General features: G+C 38.0%; 1 protein-coding gene across 11 annotated transcripts in view; it reads left to right on the forward strand.

The window, feature by feature from the left end:
- The window catches only part of QKI (QKI, KH domain containing RNA binding), a 169,563-nt gene that overhangs the window by 56,729 nt on the left and 86,348 nt on the right, over positions 1-26,486 (forward strand). For 10 of the 11 annotated variants that reach the window (XR_012628186.1, XR_012628187.1, XR_012628185.1 and 7 more), the window contains exon 3: positions 10,011-10,127. The exons of the other annotated variant lie outside the window; for it this stretch is intronic. Coding sequence is in view for 5 of the 10 variants with exons in the window: in XM_074862995.1 (XP_074719096.1) it covers positions 10,011-10,127 (117 nt within the window). In the remaining 5 variants the exon portion in view is untranslated. The remainder of the gene's footprint in view (positions 1-10,010; positions 10,128-26,486) is intronic. 11 annotated transcript variants of the gene reach the window in all.

A 26,486-nucleotide genomic window follows, 5' to 3' on the forward strand; every position in this document is an offset into this window, starting at 1 on the left:
TTACTCTTTGCAGAGTGTGATATTTGTGATTCTTGTAACTAACAGAATTACTTTAAGTGAAAAAGAACAATTAAATACAAAAAACACTCTGATTTTTATTACTAAAAAATCCTAAAAGCTCTTATTTATTGTACCACCTGTTTTAATGTTACTCAGAGAACTTCTAGTAAGAAACAGTAATAAACGAACAGTTCTTAAGGTAGAGCAAACTGTTTATTATGGTAATCTGTCCTTGAAATCACGAAAGCATGTATTGATGATGTCCAAGAGGGAAGGCTGCAATTCTTAATCTCACAGGAAGAATGAGGTGTTACTGTTCATCGTGGATTCTTTACTGTCTTATTATTAAAGCTTTACCAGAAAACATAGATAATTCTAGATCAACATTTCTTACTAAAAGACTGTGTGCAATCTCTATATAGGCAGGGTCTGTTTACTAACTGGCCAACAAATGCTAAATATTATGTTCAGTTCTTGTCAGCCAACTGGCTTGCAGCATGTGCATGTTCATTCAAGAGGTTTTAATCCTGAACAGAATGATAACTGTTCAGTGTTTGAATTGTACTGATGCCATTTCTAGCTTTCTAGATGAGGTGAATTAGAGGTTAAACATCGTGGAGAAGGACTGATGAATGCCATGCAACATAAATACCCTAGTGCTTAGAACTAAGGTGTTCATCCCTGCCCCGTGCTCACTAGTGAGCTTGAAAAACTTTCTGGGCATCTCATGAAGCCTATGCTGTTGCAATTGACCTAAGAATTTGTGTTTAAAAGAATTAAAAACCAATCTAATTTAAAGGAACTTAAGATGTTACCAAAATTACTGCTACAATAACTGCATTATGTAATACCTAGGTTAAATGTAGATCTGGGAAAGAGTAATAGATGTAGGTTATCATATGGAGAGAGCTCATTTACTCTTCGTTACTAGCTGAGTTTTTAATTGTAACCTCTGAGGTGTGTAATATGCAAAACTTCTGCACTAATGTGTTATTTTCATATTCCTCTGGATCCTGATATTTTTGTATAATGCATCACAGACTTCAAACCACTGAATGTTAACTTTGTTCTGCTCCCAAAATACTGTTTTAGTATTATATTACAATTATGTTCATATCCTTTAGCTTTGCGTTAATAAATATTTTACTTACAGAAGTTTTTGAACTAGACCAAGCTTGTCTTACTCCAGAATAATTGTCAGTTCTTGTCCATAACAAGATGAGTTACTCTATGGCTTTGATGTTGAAAAGAGCTTATGGTAACTGAATTAGGAACCAAAAAAACATCCCCGTAATTTGTGTTAAAAAAGTATACAATGAACTAAATAAAGATGGAACCAGTCTTAGTGAATTACATATGCACTGAAAATTATGTTTGGCCACTTACTAAATAAGAAAATAATTTTCATTATCTCATTTTTTCACCAGTGATAAAGATTTTGCACTTTGTGATTACTCAAATTTTAGAGAATTTGAACTACTTTAAGTATTTTTAGCTCTAATAACCCTTTTATTAAATATTGGGATTAAATTTCTCACACTTGAAGTAATCTTGAGAATATTTCAGGTGGTGTGCTATGGGTTCTGGTTTTGTTTACTCCAGCACAAAAGCACCTAATTGCAAATATGACAGATTCTAACTTTCTGAGGGTTGATACTCTGTATTTTGTTCTTCGATACCTTAATGGTTTTGGTTTTGTGTTTAAGTGATGAAGAGATTATTTCGTGATAATTTATATGTGTAAATTTCTTACACACAGCATTTCTAATTTACTACTTCATCGCTTAAATGCTTCAATAGTTCTCATTTAGCTTTGATGATAGCATTAGAATGGTGTATGTCAGATACACCCAGTGAATGTAAGTGAATATATCTGGTATAAGTAGATTATACATGTCATGCTGGTATTTGCTACATATGTACTTTGGCATTTACTTGGTTACTTTGCTTAGAAAAGAGACTGTATTAAGGGATGGAGGGAATGTTTCTTGTGCGTTGTTGTCTGCAGCCTCTCTTTTATTACCAGTAGGTGGTCTTGGAAGAGACTTCAGGAAACAACTTCACTGTTGTCACTAACAGTCTTAACTATCTAAAGTTAGTTTGTCTATGAAAATCAACTTCTGTATGAGGTTACTATTGTCTGTGTTCACTGTATTGACAATGATAATACCATCTGCTTTGCGAGCCTCCTCTCCCTGTAAAATCTCATCAGATAGTCTGTTTTTCTTAACTAGGCAAAATACTTGCCAAATTCCACGGGAGAATATTTAATCCTCAAAATACATGCTAATGCAGTTAATGAAAGATTTTGCAATTTCAAAATTGTTTTATTCCTGAAATATTGTTCTTTTCATACTTGATTTCTTCAATGTGTACAAGTGGTTGTATATGTAAACATTCTTTGTCTTCAGTTAATCTGTGGTGTGGTCACTAAGTAATCTGTATGAGATGTACTTGTTTTTATTTGGTAGTAGTTGTTATTACTGCTTTTCTTCAACAAAAGCTGTGTAGCTGTTTTCTGTTGTGAGTGTGGTGTTGAATCACTGGAAATTCTTAATAAGCCATGAAATATATCTGAGGTTTTCTGTTCATAGAAAAAGAGACTTGCGATTTCATTAATTGTCACCCATCAAAAATCTAGTGGTATCATCTGTGCACTGGATGAGATAGTGGCAATAGTTTGAAGTATTTCAAGAAAATATTTTGACTGAAAAAATGGAGGGGGAGGGCTGTAAATGTGAACTGAAAGGCTGTGTCTTTAATCAATTCCTGCTGTTATCTTACTCTTGGTGGCAAATTTATTCGTGGTCATTTTGAGTAAAGAAAAAAGGTGGAGATGTTTTCTTAAAAGTATGTCTATGTGTGCGTTTGTATATATTCATACATGAATATAGATCACTACAGCTGCTCTTGTTAAAAAAAAAAAAAAAAAACAAAAAAAAAACAAACCAAAAAAACCCCCCAAAACAAAACCCCAAAAAACAAACAAAAAACCCGAACCAAACAAAAAAAAACAAACAAAAAAACCCCAACAACAAAAAAACCCAAAAAACCAACAAAGCCAACTTTGTGACCAAGTTATTGTGAAAATGGGTATTTGGTCATGATACACTAATTGAATAAATACTAGAAAATGTTACAGCTAGAAAGCATATTCAGTGTAAGGGAGGGTAAATTGCCCATTAAGTTATTTCTATTCTCCTATAAAATGTTTCAGATTAAGCTTCTGAAAAAGTAATCTCAAAGCTACCTATCTATAATGTTTTGCTACAAGTTTTTTCTTTATTAAACACTAAACTACCTAACTGAAATTATACGATCTTACCTTCTTAAGGTTTAATATGCTATATTTTGTTTTCCAATACCTCAGATGGTTTTATTCTTGTTTCAAGTTACAGGCTTTCAAAAAACCATTTTTTCTAAAAAGTCGGCTGTATATCTGGTGTTTTTTATGATTATCTACAACTCAGCATAAAGCAATTCAAGCTATTTCTAATAAATGCAGAAATATTTTATGGAAAAATAAGTGTATTACCCATATCATAAAACAATATTCCTTTAAAAATAAAACAAAAAAACCACAACAAAACTGCTAATTTTTGTGGGTCAGTGAAAGCTTTTGTTGGGTTCAGAGCCTTGTGCTCTGAGTATTTATGACATGTTTTGTCAGCATAGTGCTATTTTTTTCTTATTTTCTACAGTAGTATTTCCAATTTAAGTTTGCATATAAATATGTTTCAATTAAATGCATTAACTGCTTTTCTTCATCAAAAGCATACATGAAAATAAATAAATGTAATGGTAACTTTAAGAAATTTATTAATACTTAGAAGTAGTGTTAATCTTGCTCACCAAAAGTACTCACATTTAACAAACAACAGAGTGTCATACTCATTCATCACTCTCTTTCGAATGCCTTTCTCTTCTTGCTGCAGTTCCTTTGTGTCTCTTCACTACTTCTTTTCTACAGTTAGCACTTTAGCCTGTAACTCTGTCAGATTATCTCCCAAATGGTCTTGGAATAGGACTATTATGATCCTGAGACATAGGTGGTTCCCTCCAAAACGACTAAACTGACTGTCAGCATTGCTGCTTAAGATAAAATTACCAGATGTTCTCTATTACAGCATCCAGTTTTCAGTTGCTTCTTAACCTTGACGTATTTTAACCACTGAACTGTCTTGGTTTTCAGCTGCTTTTTATTTGGGGAGAAGCATATGAAAGTGAAGTGAGCAGGAAATGCTGCTCTCCATGTCTTTAAAAAGCAAACTAAAATGCCAGGACATTTTGAACCACATGTTGGGGGTGCTTTCGTTTAATGTATTAGTATACAATCTGAAAGATGATTTGGGTATGGGAAGGGTGAATAAAAGGTAGTTTTCTCTCTTCATGAAAATCTACTTACAGCCAGCAGAGTTATGTCTAACACTTAACTGTAAAATAAAATACAGTAATTGGAAAAAACTATGGATAAGGGAAAGGCTAAGCCTTTTCAAACTGATGTAGAAGTCATCTGAAGTTTTTGTGTCGATAGGTTAAAAAAAAAAAAAGGAATTCATGGTATGTAAAGGTGATCTCAAAATGGAGAACATTTTTTGTGTGTGGCATAACTATACTGAAGCTGATTTCTACAGGCAGTTAAGAGTTAATGTCATCAAGAGTGGGCATTTATGGTTATAAGTACTCAGTTGTAGTAATTACAGTGGGTTTTTTAAGGAATTCACAGGATTTATGTGATTTTTCTAAATTGGAGATCAGAAGGTGAGACCAAATGCCAGAGTAGTAGAAACGTAGACATACTGCAAAGCAAGTGTTTTGGATCTTTGGTAAAGGAAGAGCTGGTTTTTGTGTGTTTAGAATTTTTGCTGAATTTAAATGTTTATTACTGTGTTTTAAAGTTGGGAGTTTTTTTTAGTTGAAGTCAACATGAAACATAGAGTATCTTTTGGTTTTGGTATAACCAGGAACTGCTACATTTTTTTCTGAGATGTTCCCTTACAATAATATTTAGGCTGTGTAGAAAATGTTTGTACTCAAAGATGCATCATATCTGAGGAACATAAAAGCTTTCAAGACTCTTCTTGATTTCCTTCAGTTGAACTAGACTTTAAGAATAGCTTGTTTCGGCTTTTTTCCGGTGATAAGTAACTAGCTCTGCAAATTCAGTGTTTAATAAATCATTGGCACATTTGCTAATAAGTTGGTAGAATAAATTAGTTTTTAATTGAGCAAAATAATTGTTTAACCAAATGCATGTGCTAATGATCTTTCTTGCAGATTTGGATATTTTAATCAAATCAGATTTTTTCAAATTCTTCTCCAGTAATGAAGGAAAGAATTTTTTTTCATCAGCTAAGTTAGATCTTGCCATATCTTGCTTTCAGGTTTCAAAGGAGAACACCAAATACAAAAGGCACAGTAATAGTACTACTGGACTCCCTCAAGTTCCTTGGATTTTAATTTGCATGGAAAATTTCTTAAACACTGTATTTCCCATATACAGTAAAAATCAAACACACTTCTTTGCAACCTCTTGTTAATCAGCAGCTTCGAGTCTTTAGCATAGTTCATTCTTATTTTCATTTACTGCTTTTGTTGTGGGTATAGGGGCTGGTGAGGCATAGAAGGACTAAAAGCATCTGGTCTGCTTGAGAAATAATTGTTCTATGCATAGGGAATACAAGCTGTTTTTATCAGGGAATTTCTGATGCTATGGATTTGTTAGGTAGGACACCATATAGAAATTTTGTCAGCTCTTGGGAGCGTCAGTTGCTTCAGAGTAATCATTAATATCCCAGAGTAGGTGCAAACATTAGTGTTTAGAGCAACTTTTTTCCTAATAAATTTGTTTCTGCTTAAACACCTTCAGTAGCAAAGATTCTTATGTGCAGAGTCTCACAACATATGCGGTCTGTCTCTTCTTAAGTGTGTATTTTGGGCATCTTCTCAAGGAAAGGCAACAATGGTCTCACTACAGGACCTTGCTGGTGTGTGTTTTGCACATGCTGGAAACTTCAAGCTTGTAAGGTTAGCAAACTAAGGGAATGGGAGTGAGACGGAGAAACAGGCAGAGGGGGAGAACAACATGGTGTAACTGGTTGGAACTTCATTAAAAAAAAAAAAAAAAACAAAACCACTAAAACTTCAGCACCTGAGCTTCACCTCTGATTCTTGGCTTTTTATGAATTTTGTTAGTGTTGTATACCTGTGTAAATGTGAAGGATTCTAGGTGGTGGGTAGGATGCTTTTGTGTTTATGTATGTCAGACACATTAATCTGACGGTTGTTTCTTGAGTTCTAAATCTGAGATTGTATAGGAAGATTTGAGAACGCAAAATTAAAATCTAGTTCAGCTCTTCTAAAAAACCAGGAAAATAATTGTGAAATGCCGTAAGTGAAAATGTTAGACATATGAAAATATATTGAATATAGAGATACATTAATTTTGGGGGAAGGAGAGACTAACTTGATGAAGGAAAATGAAGTATTTGATTCATTTTTCTGCATAGTTGATGTAGGAGCAGCTAATCTTGGCATGGGTCACTTCTACTTAATTTTTAACATACTCTCTGATTCCAGCATGTGTGAGGTTGGATACCTTCAAAGTAACGCAGTCTCAAATTGGTCAGACTGATTTGTGAACCACTGCTGCTTTTTTCTAACAATTCACTGGGGGTGAGGTGGATCTTAGAGGATTAGACAAGTGCAGAGTCAGAAAAGCTGCTAGAAATTACAGGGTAATATTCCTAGCTTTGGCTCTGTACAAATGTTAGAACAAGCAGTATTCCTGAATATAGATGTGTTATTTGTAAGGAAGTACAAGGCGATGAAGAGTGTGATTGGGTGAGACTATAGGACAGAGAGCATGAGAAATCTTGAGTTAAATGTCATAAAAATGGTCTTTTGAATTTGTCATATGTGTCTGGTTCCGATAATTTTGGTTGGTAATCTAGCTGGCCTGGCAGGTAAGAGAAGCAGTAGCTGCTTATAGTTGGATTCTGATTAAATTTTTGAGACTGTCCAACTAGAAGGCTTAGTCTATGCTATGTTCCTGAGCTGTGGTCTGCTCCTCACTACTCTACCTAATCCCTTCACAAGACAGTCAGAATTGTTTTTTTCCTACGGTAGTCTGAGGAACTGAATACTCATGGTGATCCATCAGTACAAAAGCTTGGGAAACATTTGTTAAAGCAGTAAGTAGTTTAAACTATGATACTTGATTACTGATGACTCAATTAGATTGCACCTCAGGTGGGGTCTTGCAGAGTTCTCTTTCAGCCTGGATCTCTAACACATTCAAGAATAACTTGATTGGGATAGAAAGTACGCTTAGAAAACAATTAAGTCATACCAAATGCTTTTAAAGACTGTTAAAATTCAAAACTGTCTTGAAATTAGTGTGCCTGAAGTCAACAATGTGGAATTCATTACACAAATGTAGAGCAATATATTGTTGTAGGGGGGCGTAAAAGTTGCATATGAATACAAAACTGGGAAGTACTGGCAAGGCAGAGGTAATGGAGCAGAGTATCTGGGGTCAGCGAATGTTGAACCAACCATAAGAACTGAATTTTTTGAGGCAGGAAAGAAGCTGGGATATGTTAATAGGAATGCAGTTTGTAAGTTATAAATGTTCTGAGTAATTTAACCTTATTGAGGTCTCAGTGAAAGTATTGCCTTGTCCAGGCATCCTGCTTTAAGAAACTAGCAAATAGGAGGGGCCAAGAGAGGTAACAGGAATGATCAGAATTTTAGGAGACTGATCCAAAAAGGTTCAAGGTGCTAATGCATACAGTTTTGAAAGAAAAGACAGGGGGGTTGAGTTATCTTGGAAGAATTTATGAAGGCTCTTTATAAGGAGAATATTCTGGGAGTAGCTGGAAAAGAACAAAAGAAACATTTAACAGAACAGTTGCAGTTTAAGTTAGCAATTTCTCAACTAGAAGCCGCAATTCTAAGTAGCATTTAGACAATATGAATAAAGTTGCAAGCTTGAGAGTAATACAAACTCATGCGCTTTTTTTTGTATCATAAATTGTTCTATTTAAATTTTTTATCCAAATCATCTTATCGTAGAGTTTGATTATACTTTTAATCATGATCCAAGTTAATAAAGTATTAGAGGCTGCTGTTTCTCTTGGGAGATAGAGAATGTAATGATAGTTACCTTGTGTGTTGGTTAGAAGAGTGGTTTAAAGTCAGGTTTGCAATATTTTAGTTTTACCAGTGAAATAGGATAGACACCTCAAGATCTAGTGTGCAGGAAGTGTGGTTGTGGAAAAAGGCAAGTAAGATGCTGTTTATGTAAGATAGTGGTATGATTTTGGTATTGAGCATGAAATGCATAACAAATGCAGGATTTTGATAATATTTCAAGGCTGAACTTTATCACTTGTAGCTGGTTCATTGCTTTATCCAGTCTTAGTGAATCTTCCTTAATTTCCTATGATTCACAGTTTGTGTCTGCATTCACAAGTGCATTTAATCTTTATTTATTTCCCCTGACAGTTGTTTCAGACTTCATAATATGTCTTTGTTTTTTGAGCTTGGAATACAAAATAATTTTGGGAGTGTATCTTCCCTATGAACAGTTTAGCTGTTGTGAAACACAATTATTTTTGTTGAAGAACTTTAATTTGCTTGTGTTCATAATTTCTCCTCGCTCCTAAATCATTGCTGGCCTTTGCAATTTTATAAGAATTTCAAATATGTTGAGTTGTAGTACTCAAAACCAATTCTAATTAGCTAAGGAAATGAAAGCCAACAACTTATTCATAATTCCATTGAATAGCTTTGTTTACCAGGATCTAAAACATCCAGACTTCTTTTCTTACTGCAGAGTTCCTGTTCTCTTAACTTCTTTGAATTTAGTCCTCAGCCTGAAATCTCTAGGTTCATGTATCCTTTGAGCCCGGTGCTTCATCTTTGCACAAAGTTGTCAGAGTACTGCTGCCTTCACTTAGTGCTTTATTTATGTCATAATTTCCAGAATGTGTGATTAGAAATAATTAAAGGGAAAAAAACCCTGGAATATAACTAGGAAATAACATTATCTATGGCTAAATGGCAGTGTTACTGTGTTAATTGTAGGCTGGAGGTTTGTCTGCTATTATTGAAGTTAGCCAGTTAAACATAAATACTTGTTCTATTTGTATGCACAATTGCACGAAGGATACAACTTACAAAAATGATGTGCTCTTGTCATGTGTCTGTATATACACATACATAGATATATATGCACACATCTATGAGATATGTATATATATGGTAAATAGAATGTTTTCCAGAAATGTTGCCCATGAAACCTAAATTGAATATATAACAAGCGTCAGTTTTTTTTTTCTGAAGGAAATGCTGTGGCATGGGTAGATAAAGAAGAGTTTCTGTAGATGTGGGTGGCCAGCGAGCAGCACGCTGCCCAGATTGAGCCCACTAGAACAGCACGAAAGGGTGAAAAAGAATGTTTTCTGCAGGCTCCCTAGCTGTAGGCAGAGAACAAATGAATAGCTGGCCTAGGGGCCTTTCCTGAAGGCCCTGTGTCATTGTGGGAGGACCTACAGCTGGCACCCAGTCGGTCCCACCACATGGAAGTTGTGTGCATGTCTGGTTGTGCAACCAGAACCTGTGTGTTTCTGTGATGTGATGCACGTTGTTGGCCTACTAATGAGCATGTCTGGTTGTTAGTGGTGAGGTAAGGTGGCGTATAGTTTCTGTAAGAGCTCATATATCTTAAAGAGGAGGAAATTAGGACTACCACTGTCCTACACTACCGCATGTTAAATACCTATCTTCACCTGAAACCTGTATCCCCCAATGCAGTAGGGATCACATAGGTACCGAATGTATGAATATAGTACTTACCTCATTCTTTAGCCTCAGGTATTTAGTGTCATGCTCTAAACGGATAAATGATGATATTTTAGAGATAGAACTACATCTTGTTAAATTTTAAGTTAGTTTTGATTACTTGCTTTTATAGAAATAATCTTTTTTTTTTTCCCCCCCCTCAGTTTAACTTTGTTGGAAGAATCCTTGGGCCCAGAGGACTAACAGCTAAACAGCTTGAGGCAGAAACAGGATGCAAGATAATGGTCCGAGGGAAGGGCTCTATGAGGGACAAAAAGAAGGTAAGCTCTTGAAGGGTAGTGTAGTTTCAGATGCATAGTTTTGTTTCCTAACAGAGGGTAAGCTTATGTCTCTCTTAATCTTACTTGTTTTGTTCTTACTACATGCTTTTCATTATCCTGTGTTTTTTACAGACTTAGTAAGTAACACAACCTACTTGAAAGAAGTTAAATGTGCATGCTTCATTATGGTGCAGTTGGGATTCTAACTAGCAGTTATAAAGTATTCTTCAGTAATAACTAACTTATAATTGTGTCATGTTTCACAAGGTAAAGGTAAAAAAATTAAATGTATTTTTTCTAAGGAAGAGTTGTTAACCTTAAAGGTGTTCTTAGTAAGTTTCTTTTACTGTAATACCAAAATAGTGATTTGTGCAAGTAGTGTGGATTGGAAAAAATGTTAATGTGTTTCTGGCAGTGAATTCTGTCCAAGTGAACCAAGAAGCACTAGGTTTCTGGATTTGTTTTGTGTTCAGGTGGAGTTCCAATGTAATTACGGCTGTTCCTAGCCCTGTCCTGTAATATACTTACTCTGCCCATATAAATAGGGAAACTGCACTTTTCAGAATAAAGCCATCCCGAATGTCAAGTTGCTCTGGTGGTAACTCCTGGAAGTAATTTATTTTTGCAGGTTTATTTTCTAGCTGTTTCCCTCTACCTCTGGTTACTACTGCTGAAGTTGCACCAGCATCTCCACTGCAGTTCTGAAATGTGCGCTCTTTTCCTCTTGATTACTAAAGTATATTTTGGTTATTTCTTTAGAATGAACCCCTCTTTTCCTTATCTGATCAGGCACATAATACATTCTATTGATACATATGTAGCACATAACAAGTAAAATAGAAAGCTAGCATCTAGCCAGTTAAAAATGTGACTTTCCAGAGCTTGGCCGTCTCTCTTCCAAACTTCATTTGATATGTTTTGTTTTCATTATTTGCTGTAATACTGTCACCACCCTTTTCCTTATTCTACCTGTAGCTATTTTGAATGTTTAGATTGCCACCTTTAGAGCAAAGATCTGTTATAACCTAGAGATTTTTTTGTTGTCTAGGTTCTGTAGAATTAAAAGGGTGATAGTGTCTTAAATGCTTGATTTATGAAGGTTTATTTTTTTAAAAAAACAACATCGTTTGTACTGAATTCCTTCTGCCTCTTGGCTGGGGGGACATTTACCATATAAACGAGTCCTACTGTTATGGTGTGTTAAACTGTAAATGGGCAGATAGAACTTGCAGAGTTGATATTTTTGTACAGGATTTTGAAATACAGATTTCCTGTAACTGGGAAATGTGCTTCACCCGGCATACCAAGTTGTGTGAGTGTGAATGCTATATTTTGAAGCAAAATGTATGGTTGCCAATACGTGAACAATCTTAATTACATAACTTTATGACTATTAATAGTAGACAAATTTTTACATATCCTATACTACTGTTTAAAAAAAGAAAAGATATCCAGGAGCAGGAAATTTAGTGCAAATATTGCTTCCCTTTAAGAGTTTGCAAGCTTTACCTAGTTTTTATAAGGGAAGACTTCGATCTACTCTTAAGCTACCACTTTTTGGCTGGTAGATTAATTAGACGTTAGGACTTCTCATTACATGTGTAACAAAGTAAATCTTCATTATGTGGAATATACTAAAATTTAGTTTACAACGAATGAATTCTCAAGCTGTCAATTCCGAAGAGAAGTACTTATACCTTAAAAAAAAGAAGTGAGTACTTAAAAGTTCATTCAGCTTTTTTCCTATTTAAACATGGTTTTTAAAAGACATTTTTATCAATAGTACATTCTTATCTTCATTTATGGGCAGAATTTAAGTTTATTGCTGCTCCCTCTTTGTTTTAAGAATGGTAATTCTGGGCCAGGGTAGTTCATCAGGAGTTAGGTTATGTAATTTTTTCCTGAATAGAAGTGTTAGTTCTGGTTCATTTATGTTCATAGATATTATAAGCTAAAACATTTAGGCATCTATTCTTCAGAAAGCTTATAAGTACAGATTGAGGCCCAAGCTTAATGGTCCAGAAATAACATCTTGCTGTTAGTAGTGAATGTATGTATATTTAAGATAGTCATTAACAATAATGCTCTGATACATCCTTAAGTTTTGCAGATTGGTTTTGCCGTGTGGAAAAGCACAGTTAGTTGTGTTAACAATAGCTATACTTGCGAACAGCAAAAGTAGTGTGTGTAAAAAGAAAGCAAAAAACTGCATCCGAGGCCTCAGTTTTTCTTCTGAAGAGATCCATTTCCCTGTAAATGTTCCGTTTGCAGACCCTTTCACTGAATGCACTTAGAATAGTAAACTTTACTTCAGATTTCTGGAAATTGCTGTGTGTTCCTTGGCCCACATGTCATAATCTCCCCGACTCAGTCTCTTCCCTGTCCTTGTTCATACTAGCCTGAACAGAAACCAACATGGCCCAGTGAATTCCGTATCAGGTATGGTAGCCATCTTCCAGGATGTGACTGACAGTGCAGTTTTGTTAGAGCTGTACAGCCTTCATTCTTTGAATGCTTTTTGTATTAGGTCCCACTGAAAATATGTCCAGCTACCAAAGACACTCTGTTTCTATGCTATCAGCAGGGCAGGCACTTACACACCACCAAGCCAGTGTAGTACATGTGCATGTACCATGTCCTTCGTCACTCTCAGCTGCTAGCTTGGGATAAGCACATTCTCTGCAGTGTTGTTGGTCACCACCATGTGTTCTGACCTATCCATTCAACATTCATGTAGGTCTTGGAGTTTTTGAAATGTCTGTTACAGAATCACAGAATGGTGGGGGTTGGAAGGGACCTCTGGAGGTTCTCTTGTCCAACACCCCTTCTGAAGCATGGTCACCTAGAACAGGTTGCCACAACCATGTGCAGACAGCTGGTATGTTTAATTCCCGTGACCTCCCACCACTGTGCTTCAGAACCTGTCCTCTCCTGTGGGGTGTCATCTCTCTAGATAGCTTGGGCAGGTTAATTGTCTGGGGAAGTGGTATTTTTGAACTGATTTCCCCAACTCTTCTGCCCTGACCCCCCGCGCCCCCCCCCCCCCCCCCCCCTTTTTTTTTTTTTGTTTTTGTAGCTGTCAAAGGAGAATAGACAGTGTGACTTACTGGACTTATGTCTTTGGGAAAAAGCTTAGAGGAGCTGAGACCTGAGAATGAGTCACCTGATTTTTTGAAGTTTAGTAAGAAAAGGAAAGCTGTCTTCCACAAGGGCAAGCTCTGTATGGCAGATTAGCTAGACCTTTGTATACATTAAAAGCCACAAACTGATCCAGTCAGCACTTTAATGCCCATTACCTCTTCAGAGTTGACTGTTGTCTGATATTTTTGGAGCACAGAGTACTTGACCATTGATGATTTCATGAGATAATACTGCAGCTAGTGTTCGATATTAAATTGTGTAATATATTTGAATAATATATATTTGAATACCAAATAGTATAATATTGGTTGTAAACCAGTGTTGAGTACCAAATAATTTTCTTGATAAAACCTATTTTCATGCCATCCATTTGTAATCTTTTCTATAGCTCTTTTCCTCTCCTGAGGTGATTGATATTAGTCAGTAGTTCATCTTTTTCAGACTGAGCATTTTGTTGCTATACCATTGTTGCTGCAGTAGGAAGAATTTCATAATCATTGATTATGATGCAGTTTGTGATGTATCTCAATAAGGTGTTTCTTCTGAAAATAAAGATTTAGAAGCTGTATTCAAGACATGATGATCACAAACAGACTAAAGAAAGCACAAGTGACATCTGTCAATTTGGGAAGTACACTTCTTGCTATTGGCTCTTGCCTCTTTTCCTGACGAATTATACTTACAGATGAACTCCTTAGTCTTGCAGTGCAACATGACCAACTTCCTTGGAGTCAGTGCCTCCTTATGATAACCAGCTTTTCTTTTATTTTTTGAAGGGGCTTCTTTGCAGGTTCTACTTCAAAATGCTAATTCACTTTAAAGTATAAAATACAGAAGTAATAGTATTCTCTCATGGAAGGTTAGGCTATGCTAATTGTTTTTTAAAACCCTTTTCTTTGATCTAGGGTCAACATTACTTAGAAAAGTGAGTATTCAAGATTGTTCCAGTTTATGACTGAATTGCTTTGAAATTTGGAGGTGGTAAGAAAAGCAGGTTAATTTGTATGTATATTTCGTAAGTATATTTTATATCTCCAACCCTGGTTGCCCAGTGCTAGTTATAAAAGAAACCTTATTTGATGTGGAAAGGAATTAATTACTAAGCCAATGTCAATCTGTAATGTGACAGCTACATGGTACTAAATACCTTCTCCTAGAGTAAGCTGTCATATACTTTTTTCTCTTGCTACCTTGCTAGTGGTTGCAGAATCAAAGAGAAAATACGAAGACTGACATGCTGGAAAATAAACCATCCAGATTTGCTCCATAGAAAATTTTACTCTCCTGTATAAGCCTATGAACAGAAGTAATATATTAGAAATCTATCACATGGCCAGATCACTTGAACTAGCATCAAATCTTGAAACTTGCTGACAGATTTCCCCCAGAAAGCAAGGGAAATCCTCAAATCGTTCGTATCAGAGGCTCAGCTGTCAGATCATCAGAACATCTCTCTAGGCAGCTTCAGATAAATTTAAAAGCAAAATCTTAATTATGGAGAATGTTGTGATTTAGAGTCTGGAGGTATTTGAAGGAGATTATTGGGGAGGGGAGAGGGGTTGAAGGCATTCATCAAAAGCTAATAAATATGCAACTGTATTAAGACCGAGATCTTTTTTGCTTGGTCTGAATGTACCTCTCATTAGGTAGTGAGGAAAACTAGAAATTTCCACACCTATCAAAGAATACTGCTTAATATAGGGGAAGACTGTCCCATGATGGATAAGCAAAATGTTTTTTGTCATCTCCCTTGTCTTACATGAATTTTGTAAAATGGACATTGACACACCTGTAGGGAGTCAGTTTTGTGCTTTTGAACACATTGACTGCCATTGCCTCGCTTAGAGGGGTATGCAGCTTTACGGCATCAGGCTGCTGGCTTGTGGCAGTCTTGGTCAACTCCATTGTTCTTGCACATTTCTTCCTACTTTTAGTCAAGAATCTCCTCTAGAACTGTGCGTGAAGAGTGCTCATTGTTACTTCATGAGGAAGCATCTCATTGTGATACACAGAATTTTTTCTTACAATTGGTTATTTCAAAGAGAAAGACAGGCATCTATGCAATTCTAAATTTGAAGAACTCAATGCTTTTGACTGCAGCAGCTTCAAATCTGTTGCACTTTGCTCTGTATTAGGTAGTTTGAACTGATTTATGGTTCCTGACCTACAGCTTGCTTGTTCCTACATCACTGTTCACATTGCAAGCAGCAATTACGTAAGGTTTCACAAAAAGACAAGCTCTCTGTTAGTACCATCTTGACCTTTGGCTGGTGCAGAGCTGTCACAGTAAGTAGATAATTCAATTTCTTTGGACTCTCCAGTTTTGGGTTTTTTATAGTAAGGCTAAAAAGGAATTAAAAAGTTATCCTTAGTACTTACGCAAAGCTTGAAGGGAAGATTAGAGTGGAAAAAATTAACTGTCTTGTGATCAGGATATTTTTCTACACTTACATGCTGTACGGAATTGAAGTATTATATATTTGTAATATTTTAATAGTTTTAGTCCCTGAAATACCATGAGGTACGCTTTGAATGCCAGTGGAAAGTCTTAGCAAACATTCAGTTTAGCTTATAAAGTGAAGTTACTGACATTGAATAATACATACTTTGTAGTGTGTCTTGTTAAACAAGCCTTGTTATTGCTGCCCTAATTATGGGATGCTCAACTTTTACATTTTGTGAAAAGTACTATGTGTGAACAAATAATAAAGCTATGGTTCTGACACATATGTTGAAATGGAATATATTTAGCTTATGATAGCAAACGGTGAAGTTGTTTGGTGTTTCGGAATGAAAGGCTGACCAGCCATCATTATTCTTGTTTTCTGGGAATAAATTGCATGGCTCAGGCCTGTTGTCTCTAAAATCTGCCTCTACACATAAGCATGCTGCTGCTGTTTGACAGTTTCATACATCTGTGTTGAGAAATCATGGCCACGGTTTGGAATAGCAATTAAAAAAATCTGTAGCTAGTTGCAAAGGTGGGGTTTTAGTATTTGTCAGTACCATTAGGAATAACAGAAAAAGAAATATTCTTTAAGTGATTGGGGGGCATCAGCATGCAAAAGTGAAAAGCAAGTCCATACACATCATGTGTGACTAGAATGACTGTCCTCCTGTTAAAAAAAAAAAAAAACCAACCAAACAAACAAATCCCTTTCTGACAATGCCAGTGGAGTTTTTGGAGGTCAGATGCTTACTTTTACATTTAGAACTGTAACTATCAGAATACTTTTGTCAACATCCATCATTAAGGGTACTATTTGTTAAAATAGTTAAATATAGTTAAATAGGTAACTTTAAGTTAAAATGACTTCTACTTACAGAAACTTGCTGACTGAGGCAGTATGGAGTGGCAGTTCAGCGTGTTGGATATCATGGATTATGCTTTCTGAACTTCTGTTACATGTAAAAGCGTCAACTAGTCTGTAAGAGACTGCCAAACTGATGGTTACATTCCCTTGTAATTGCTATCAACTTCTGTGACTGTGCATTAGGAGTCATTGTATGAGCAGGCTGCTCAGCTAAGATTAAGATATCACCTATACAGCATGTTCCTGAATCTACTGTATTCAGGTTATAAAATGTAATAGAAAATTACTTAAGGCATTGAGAATGCAGTATTTAAGATATTATCCTGGGAACGATTAACTTCAGCATCTAGCATCTTCTACAGTGGCACTTCCTCTAAACACACTTTCTCATAAGTGTGCATGTCTGCATTAACTTTGATTTCTCAAACTGATTCATCAAACTTGGGAGGCTTTCTTCATACTTAATTTTTGAGCACCGTAGTAAATTGGCCTTTTATTCTTTAAAGAAAAAATCGTATTCATATAAAGGTACTACTGAACTTACATATTCAACATCGTTTATCTTGACTTTACTAAGGCCTTTGACACCGTTTCCCACAGCGTTCTCCCGGCAAAACTGGCTGCTCGCGGCTCGGATGGGCACACGCTTCGCTGGGTAAAAAACTGGCTGGATGGCCGGGCCCAAAGAGTTGTGGTGAACAGAGTTAAATCCGGCTGGTGGCCGGTCACGAGTGGTGTCCCCCAGGGTTCGGTTTTGGGGCCACTCCTGTTTAACATCTTTATTGATGATCTAGACGAGGGGATCGAGTGCACCCTCAGTAAGTTTGCAGATGACACCAAGTTGGGTGGGAGTGTTGATCTGCTCAAGGGTAGGGAGGCTCTGCAGAGAGACCTGGACAGTCTGGAGCGATGGGCTAAGGCCAACTGTAGGAGTTTCAATAAGGCCAAATGCCGGGGGCTGCACTTTGGCCACAACAACCCCCAGCAGCGCTACAGGCTTGGGGAGGAGTGGCTGGAGAGCTGCCAGTCAGAGAGGGACCTGGGGGTGTTGATTGACAGCCGGCTGAACATGAGCCAGCAGTGTGCCCAGGTGGGCAAGGCAGCCAGTGGTATCCTGGCTTGTATCAGCAATAGCGTGGCCAGCAGGGACAGGGAAGTGATCTTACCCCTGTACTCGGCACTGGTGAGGCCGCACCTCCATTACTGTGTTCAGTTTTGGGCCCCTCACTACAAAAAGGATATTGAATTACTCGAGCGTGTCCAGAGAAGGGCAACAAAGCTGGTGAAGGGTCTGGAGCACGTGTCGTCCGAGGAGCGGCTGAGGGAACTGGGGTTGTTTAGTCTGGAGAAGAGGAGGCTGAGGGGAGACCTCATCGCCCTCTACAACTACCTGAAAGGAGGTTGCAGAGAGCTGGGCGTGAGTCTCTTGAACCAAGTAACAAGCGACAGGACAAGAGGGAATGGCCTCAAGTTGCGCCAGGGAAGGTTTAGACTGGATATTAGGAAGCATTTCTTTACAGAACGGGTTGTTAGGCGTTGGAATGGGCTGCCCAGGGAGGTGAAGTCGTCCCCATCCCTGGAGGTGTTTGAGTCGCGTTGACATAGCGCTGAGGGATATGGTGTAGTTGAGAACGGTCAGTGTTAGATTAATGGTTGGACTGGATGATCTTCAGGGTCTTTTCCGACCTAGATGGTTCTGTGATTGCGACATATCACAGCTGCAGTTTTAATACACAGTGAAGAATGTACCATATTAAGCTGTATGAGAACTTGTATATAGCTGTGCGGTGAAAAAAAATCCTCTATCTTAGAATCCAAGCCTGTTTAAGAATATACTTGGTGCTTGATACTTCTTTGCCATCTTAGAGGTTCATTGTAAAACATAAGACGTAATGAAAATAATTTTGGTTGCTTATAAGTTAGTATTTTTTTCAGTAGTGAGTTCTTCAGAAAATAGGCTTTTCTATTCCAATTGTAAAACCTTTATTGCATTTGTAACCACTTATTTTGAATGCAGGAGGAGTTGTAAAGCTGGATTTTTTTAGTAGTATTATTTTTTATTAAAGAATTGCTGAACCATGACCACCTTTTCCTTTCACCCACAAAACAGAAGTCTCTTGAGTTACAACCCTCAGTCTGGGAGCAGTGACCCTCTGAAAAGATAAGGGTTTAAACTATCAGCTGATAGTATAAAAAAGAAAAAGTCATCACAGAAAAAAAAAAAACCTCTTAGCAAGTTACTGATTTAATTACATAATTAAATGCTAAAGACTGACTAGTAGAAAATACGCTTCAGGAAATTCAAAAGACGATGCTGAAGGTAACAAATGTTATTTCTTGAATTACCCCTCACTGAAGACTGACTCCTTTTAAGCCTGTTCATGGGGGTTTTGTAATCCAGAGTCTCAGGAGTATCATCTTTGAAATCTTACTTGCATACATATCTTCTTTAAGTAAAAAATGTTCAGTTCACATTGACAGTAGTGAAGAATACAGTGTAGGCACAATTAGCTCGGTTATGTATGGGAATGTGAATATTACAAGAGGAGAATGTTTTCCTTAAGTTTTATATAAGATTTGACAAACAAGAAGTGTTTGACAAATAAGAAGTATTTGAAGTAATTTATTGCAAAAGTCTTTTCACTTAATAGAGGAATGCTCTTACTTTCAAGAGCAGAATGATTTTATGTTGAAGAACAGAAAAATTTACGTGCCTGAGGGCCTTAAGAATTATTGCAAAGCAATATTAATCTTTCAGAAAATGTTACTGATATGTATCTGATGCAATGCATATTTTAGATAGGTTTATTTCATACATACCGTTGCTTTTTATTGGCTACACACTGAATATATCCAGTATATATTGGATATATTTCTGCATGTGCTCAATACAAAGTTGCAGCTTTGAGCAGATTTTAACGCTAAGACACACGGTGTGTAATGTGAAAAGTAGCTGAAGCCTTTGACTCTGATTAACTTTGATATCAAAACTTGATTATATGTCATTTTGTTCTTAGAGCAGTTAAACTGGTAAATAGTTAACTGGTTATTGAGCTAATTAGATACGGAATAACTGACTTCTGGTATTAAAGAAGTATTTTATTAAAGACACTGGAAGCTGTAGATTGGAGGAGTGTAATCAAAGCCACACTAGTAGAAAATAACTTGTATTATTCTTTACTTTCCTTTTATTTGTTTTCCTGTCAGTTTGCTGTGAGCAAAACCCCTTAATGATCAAGAGGTAAGAGGATCTAGATTATTTTAAAACTGGAGAAGAGTAGCACCAAGTGTAGTGGAAAAAGTATATATCAAGGAATCTTGAGTCATTGCCTGAACATCTGGGTATAAACAAGTCTCTATTTTATAAAATAAATGGAATGGTAATTGACTCATCTTAATCTCTACCATGGTAGAAACTGTCTTTCTGCCAAATTAACTCCTAAGCTTTTGTTAGGTGGGAAGCACAGAGTGTTGTGTTATAAAAAGTTGACTAGGCTACAGCTTATAGCTGTTTGTATGTAGCATTTGAATAGAAGTTTTGAAAGGCTTGGGGGGGCAATTCATACTGAATTGTTTTGAGGTACTGACAACATTGTCTACAAACATCTATCTACATTTTACTTTGTCTAGTAAAGCAGTGAAAGTAGTGAATGGTTTAAACAGTGGAAATCTACTTGTTGTGGTTTAAACCTGGCTGGTAGCCAAACACCATGCAGCTGCTTGCTCACCTTCACTGCCTGGGGGATAGTGGAGAATTGGAGGGGTAAAGGGAGACTTGTAGGTTGAAGTAAAAACAGTTCAATAATTGAAGTAAAATAAAACGATAACAATAAGAGAAATTACAAATGGGGGGTGCACGCAGTGATAGCTCACCACCCACTGACTGATACCCAGCCTGTTCCCAGCTAGCAATCTCAAAAACCAAGATCCCCAAACCACAGTCCCAGAAGCGAGAGAGAACCCCCTCCTTCCCGGCTGCCCCTCCTTTATATACTGAGCATGAAGCTACATGGTATGGAATGTTTAATTTGTTAATCTGGGTCCGGTGCTCTGGCCATGCTTCCACCCAGCTTCTTGTACACAGGCAGGACATGGTGAGGTGGAGACTTCTTGATCTCTTAGCAACAACTGAAAACATCAGTATAATATCAGCATTCTTCTCATACTAAATCCTATACTGAATCCAAAACATAGCACTACTTTAGCTACTAAAAAGAAAAATTAACTCTATCCCAGCTGAAACCAGGACATTACTGTAACCTCAAAGTTTTCCACAATTACTCACCAGAAAAAGATGAGAGACAAGTTATTAAATTAGGTGAGACTTTGTTTTAGCAGAGTATGGGCATTCTTATGTACGGTCATATGATTTCACAGAATCATCTAGGTTGGATAAGATTATGAAGATCATCTACTCCAACCATTAATCTAACACTGACCATTCCCAACTACACCATATCCCTAAGCGCTATGTTGACCCTACTCTTAAACACCTCCAGGCATGGGGAATCCACCACCTCCCTGGGCAGCCCATTCCAACGCCTAACAACCTGTTCTGTAAAGAAATGCTTCCTAATATCCAGTCTAAACCTTCCCTGGTGCAACTTGAGGCCATTCCCTCTTGTCCTATTGCTTGTTACTTGGTTCAAGAGACTCATCCCCAGCTCTCTGCAACCTCCTTCCAGGTAGTTGTAGAGGATGATGAGGTCTCCCCTCAGCCTCCTCTTCTCCAGACTAAACAACCCCAGTTCCCTTGGCTGCTCCTCATACGACATGTGCTCCAGACCCTTCACCAGCTTGTTGCCCTTCTTTGGACACACTCGAGTAATTCAATGTCCTTTTTGTAGTGAGGGGCCCAAAACTGAACACAGGAATCGAGGTGCGGCCTCACCAGTGCCGAGTACAGGGGTAAGATCACTTCCCTGTCCCTGCTGGCCACGCTATTGCTGATACAAGCCAGGATACCATTGGCCTTCTTGGCCACCTGGGCACACTGCTGGCTCCTGTTCAGCCGGCTGTCAATCAACACCCCCAGGTCTCTCTCTGACTGGCAGCTCTCCAGCCACTCCTCCCCAAGCCTGTAGCGCTGCTGGGGGTTGTTGTGGCCGAAATGCAGCACCCGGCATTTGGCCTTATTGAAACTCCTACAGTTGGCCTTAGCCCATCGCTCCAGCCTGTCCAGATCTCTCTGCAGAGCCTCCCTACCCTCGAGCAGATCAACACTCCCACCCAACTTGGTGTCATCTGCAAACTTACTGAGGGTGCACTCGATCCCCTCGTCTAGATCATCAATAAAGATGTTAAACAGGAGTGGCCCCAAAACCGAACCCTGGGGGACACCACTCGTGACCGGCCACCAGCCGGATTTAACTCCATTCACCACAACTCTTTGGGCCCGGCCATCCAGACGGTTTTTTACCCAGCGAAGCGTGTGCCCATCCGAGCCGCGAGCAGCCAGTTTTGCCGGGAGAATGCCGTGGGAAACGGTCAAAGGCCTTATTGAAGTCAAATTAGACAACATCCACAGCCTTTCCCTCATCCAATAAGCAGGTTGCCCTGTCGTAGAAGGAGATCAGGTTTGTTCAAGCAGGACCTGCCTTTCATAAACCCATGCTGACTGGGCCTGATCATCTGGTTGTCCCACATGTGTTGTGTGATGGTACTCAGGATGAGTTGCTCCATCAGCTTCCCGGTCACCAAAGTCAAGCTGACAGGCCTGTAATTTCCCGGATCATCCTTCCAACCCTTCTTATATACGGGCATCACATCGACCAATTTCCAATCTGTCGGGACCTCCCCGGTCAGCCAGGACTGCTGGTAAATGATGGAAAGCGGCTTGGCGAGCACCCCAGCCAGCTCCTTCAGCACCCTCGGGTGTATCCCATCCGGTCCCATAGACTTGTCTGTGTCTATGTGATGCAGTAGGTCACTATCTCCTCCTGGATTGCGGGGGGGTCGTTCTCCCAGTCTCTGCCTTCTGGCTGAGGACGCTGGATTCCCTCAGTACAACTAGTCTTGTTATTAAAGACTGAGGCAAAGAAGGCATTAAGCACCTCAGCCTTTTCCTCATCACTTGTTACCATGTTTCCTCCTGTGTCTAGCAGGAGTTGGAGACCCTCCCTGGTCTTTCTTTTGCTTTTGACATACTTATAGAAACATTTCTTGTCCTTGATTGCTGAAGCCAGATTAATTTCTAGCTGGGCTTTAGACCTGATTTCCGCCCTGCATAGCCTCACAGCCTCTTTGTAATCACTGTGAGTGGCTAGCCCCTTCTTCCAAAGGCTGTAAACTCTCCTTTTCTCCCTGAGTTGCTGCCAAAGCTCCCTGTTTAGCCAGGGTGGTCTTCTCTGACATTGGCTTCTTTTACAGCACCTGGGGACAGCCTGCTGCTGTGCCATCAAGACTTTCTTCCAGCCTTCCTGGACCCTTATACCCTTCAGGATTGTCTCCCAAGGGATTCTGTCAGGCAGGTACCTAAACAAGTCAAAGTCAGCCCTTTGGAAGTTCAGGATGGCGGTTCTGCTACCCCCTTAAAACTTCAGTCTTCTCTTGCAGGAGTAATAGTGTTGTGCATTATCTAAAAATACTAAAGTGAGGGAGTTGATTCTTGTGAGATTCCACAAATTATAGATTCAGTGATATTGCCATATCTTCATGATGCTCTGTGAAGGGCAACTAGTGGTTTTGCAGACTTTAGTACCCTTCTCATTTATTAGCACCAATAAACTCTTTTCTGGATTCTACGTTTTTCTAGGGTATCACCTTAAACTATTGGGCTGCCCTTCAGTGAATGATTCCATGTTTGGTATACGGCTGGCTTTTTTTGAACTTTCTTAAGAATTAGTTTTGTGATATTACAAACTTGCCTACCAGAAATAATTTGTGTTCAAGGTTCCATTGAGTGTGTTTGGTGAGTATTGTGAAACTGTGCTTGGATTTCTGTGTGGGAAAGACCACACTTAGTTTGAGGCTCACAGGAATTTCCTTGTCCTGTGTGGAAAATTGGGTCTCATTAAATGTGGGAATGCAGGCAGAACCTGTTGATTCAAGGAAGAAAGCAGTATGCCTTTGTATTTTCCAAGTAGGTATCAGTTCTTGGGAGCTCCTGATTCTCCATGTTTTTTGGGGGGCTGCCAGCAGGCAGAAAACAGGTTGTTGTTCACCATCCTGGTTATGGCTCCTTAGGGTCAGATTTAGCAATTTCATTGAGACTGATAGGAAGGCTCTTTTGCATGGAGCAAAACAGTAGGCACAAAATAGGATACCACTATCACTGAAACTAAATACTTATAGTACTAATTGAGCATTTAGAAGATAGAGATATTTGACTTTATTGTTTTTCAGACAGAGATAAATAATCTGTAGTGTTTCATTGCGGCAAGATACTGGATTCCTTTTCAGCTTGGAAAAGTCAGCTGTATGATAACAATCACAAATTGTAATTCCTGAAATGTCTGAGTGGTTTGCCATTTCAACTTGTTTTTACGTGGTGACAGTTATCCCCTTTTCCCAGATCTGCTGGCTCTGTGTTAGCCTTTGTCTTGCCTAGACTTGGATTAAAACGCATGTTATTAATCACGTTACCCTTTTGCTAGGTATGGCCTGCAGTACAGTACCTTAAGGATATGAATGAAATTCAAGTGTAGCTGTGTAGATGTTAATGGGTATGCAGTGGGAGAGTATCCTTAATTTACAGTTTATCTAGCTATAGTTGCAAGATTTTATTGTTGGTCTTTACACTTTTCACATATAGAGAAGGATTTATGACAGACTGTTGCACATTTATTAGCCTTTTCTGAGAATAATTAGCAGCTTCTGTCTGCTAATTATTCACATTGTTCACATCTTTTTGGGCACTAAATGGGGAATGTTTTGATTAATGTAAGATTCACTGAAGTACATGTGCACTGTGAATATATCTTTAAAAAAAAGTATTTAAAACTCATAACAGCTCAGTTTAAAGTATGTGTTGAGTACCTGCATGAAAGGATGAAAACTTATTCAAATGTTTGTTAAGGTCAGGTACACAAATCTGTTTTTCTGTTGAAGAAAACTTGTGACTCTTACAATAGTAGATTTAGCAATGGCCAGTACTGAATTTGCTTGGAGACTGTTTAACTTAATAGAATCTGACATTCTGTGTAAATTATCTGATTTGATTAAGTGCCACAAACTTGCGATGGAACACACAAACACACAGTATTGATGCTTGCTTGACTAATTTGTTAATGTAATTCTTTAATGTAATTTGGATCATAAATCTGTATCTAGTAGTGTATTCCTACAAGATAACCAAAATCATGTCCTCTAACCGTAATAGCCTGAAATGAGGCTGGCTTTGGGTGTTGAAAGTAAAATCTGCAAAACAGTGACTTCGTCCAGGCTGTAGCTCACGTGTGCCTGACAGAATGGCAGCTGAATTAACAGGAAGACGGGCTGTAAAAAAACAATGGGAAAATCAAATTCTTGCTTGGTTTCATTAGAAGATGCTATGGAATTACGTAAAAAACTTGATGAGAATGGGTGGAATCAGTACAGGGAGGAGGTGTCTAGTTAGCACAAACAGCCAACTTTTTTCTTCAAAAGCCAGTTAGCCTGTTAACTGAATGCCTTGATATGGCATGTGGCCAGTGAGTGCATATAACCTAAATGTTTGGATATAATACATACTAACCACAGAAAAAATTATTATCTTAACATAGTAAGTCTGGTGCAGGTGCTACTTTTTTCACCAATCTTTCCCTACTATTCTGACCATGTGTTGTGGCACAAGATTGGTATGACTGTTACCAGTGAGGATAACATTTCATACAGGCAAAAAGGTATGGGATGTTCTGGTGTGGAATTATTTAATTATTTGGAGGTCTTTTTGAAATTACTTTCTTTGAGTGTTGGTATTGTGGTGGGTTTTTTTGTTGGATTTTTTTTTTTGACACTGTTGATAGCAATTTATCTTAAGAAAACTTCTTCCAGCTCAATAGCCAGCAAAATCAGACCCCAGTGTTCTGAATGAAAAGCTGAAAACCGGTATTTCTGTTCTCCTGTCCTCTCATGATATAGTCTGAGTGCTGTACATGTATTGTTTCTGCAGTCTGGAGCTATGGGAATAGTTCCTAAAAATCCTGTCCAAGGCATGGACAGGGTCTCCTAGGTATCAGTTCTTTTTCTCTTCTGCCTCCCACACTTCTCCACATTAAAATGCTCATTCCTTTTCTACCCATAGGATCTTAAAATCCTGACATTTGGGCCTAGATAAACTGTTGGTTTTTTCTTAGTAAGTGTCATCATGTACCTTATTTTATTGTTCCTTAGTGTTTATGCTGTGGTGGTAATCGAAGGTATAAGGAAAGAAGTGCTGACAGCACCTGGTACATTCTGTTGGAGAGCTGCTGTTCATTTCAGCAATTGCGTATTTGTCTTGAATAAGGAAGAAGCAGTTTTTTGGAAGATGGGAGCCCTAGCACATTAATACCAACTCTGTCACTGCTTATGCACAGTTTGGAGTGTTTTTATAAATGGTTATCTGGAATGTGTAGTCCTTCAGCCATATAGAATTGATTAATGCTTCCTTGGCAATCAGATGTTGCTAAAGGATTGGAATGCCAAACCACATTTAACCGACTGTCTGAATCCCCCTGAAGTACCTGACTGATTTAATTGATCCACTTGACGGAATTATTTGGGAGCCATTTAAGATGCAGTACTATTGATTTCGAATGTCCAACATATTTACAACCATATATATTCAAGGGAGTTTAACTGTTAGGTTGCTGGGGTTCTTGGGGGGTATTTTGTTTTAACTAGCTTGCTGAACTGACAAAACATACTGTAATACATAATTTGAAATAATAAAGCTAGTAGTTGACAAAGAAATGTAAGATTTAGAATTAATTTTTATAGAGAA

Source organism: Strix uralensis, chromosome 3 (genome assembly GCF_047716275.1).
Source record: "Strix uralensis isolate ZFMK-TIS-50842 chromosome 3, bStrUra1, whole genome shotgun sequence".
In the NCBI taxonomy this organism is placed as follows: domain Eukaryota; kingdom Metazoa; phylum Chordata; class Aves; order Strigiformes; family Strigidae; genus Strix; species Strix uralensis.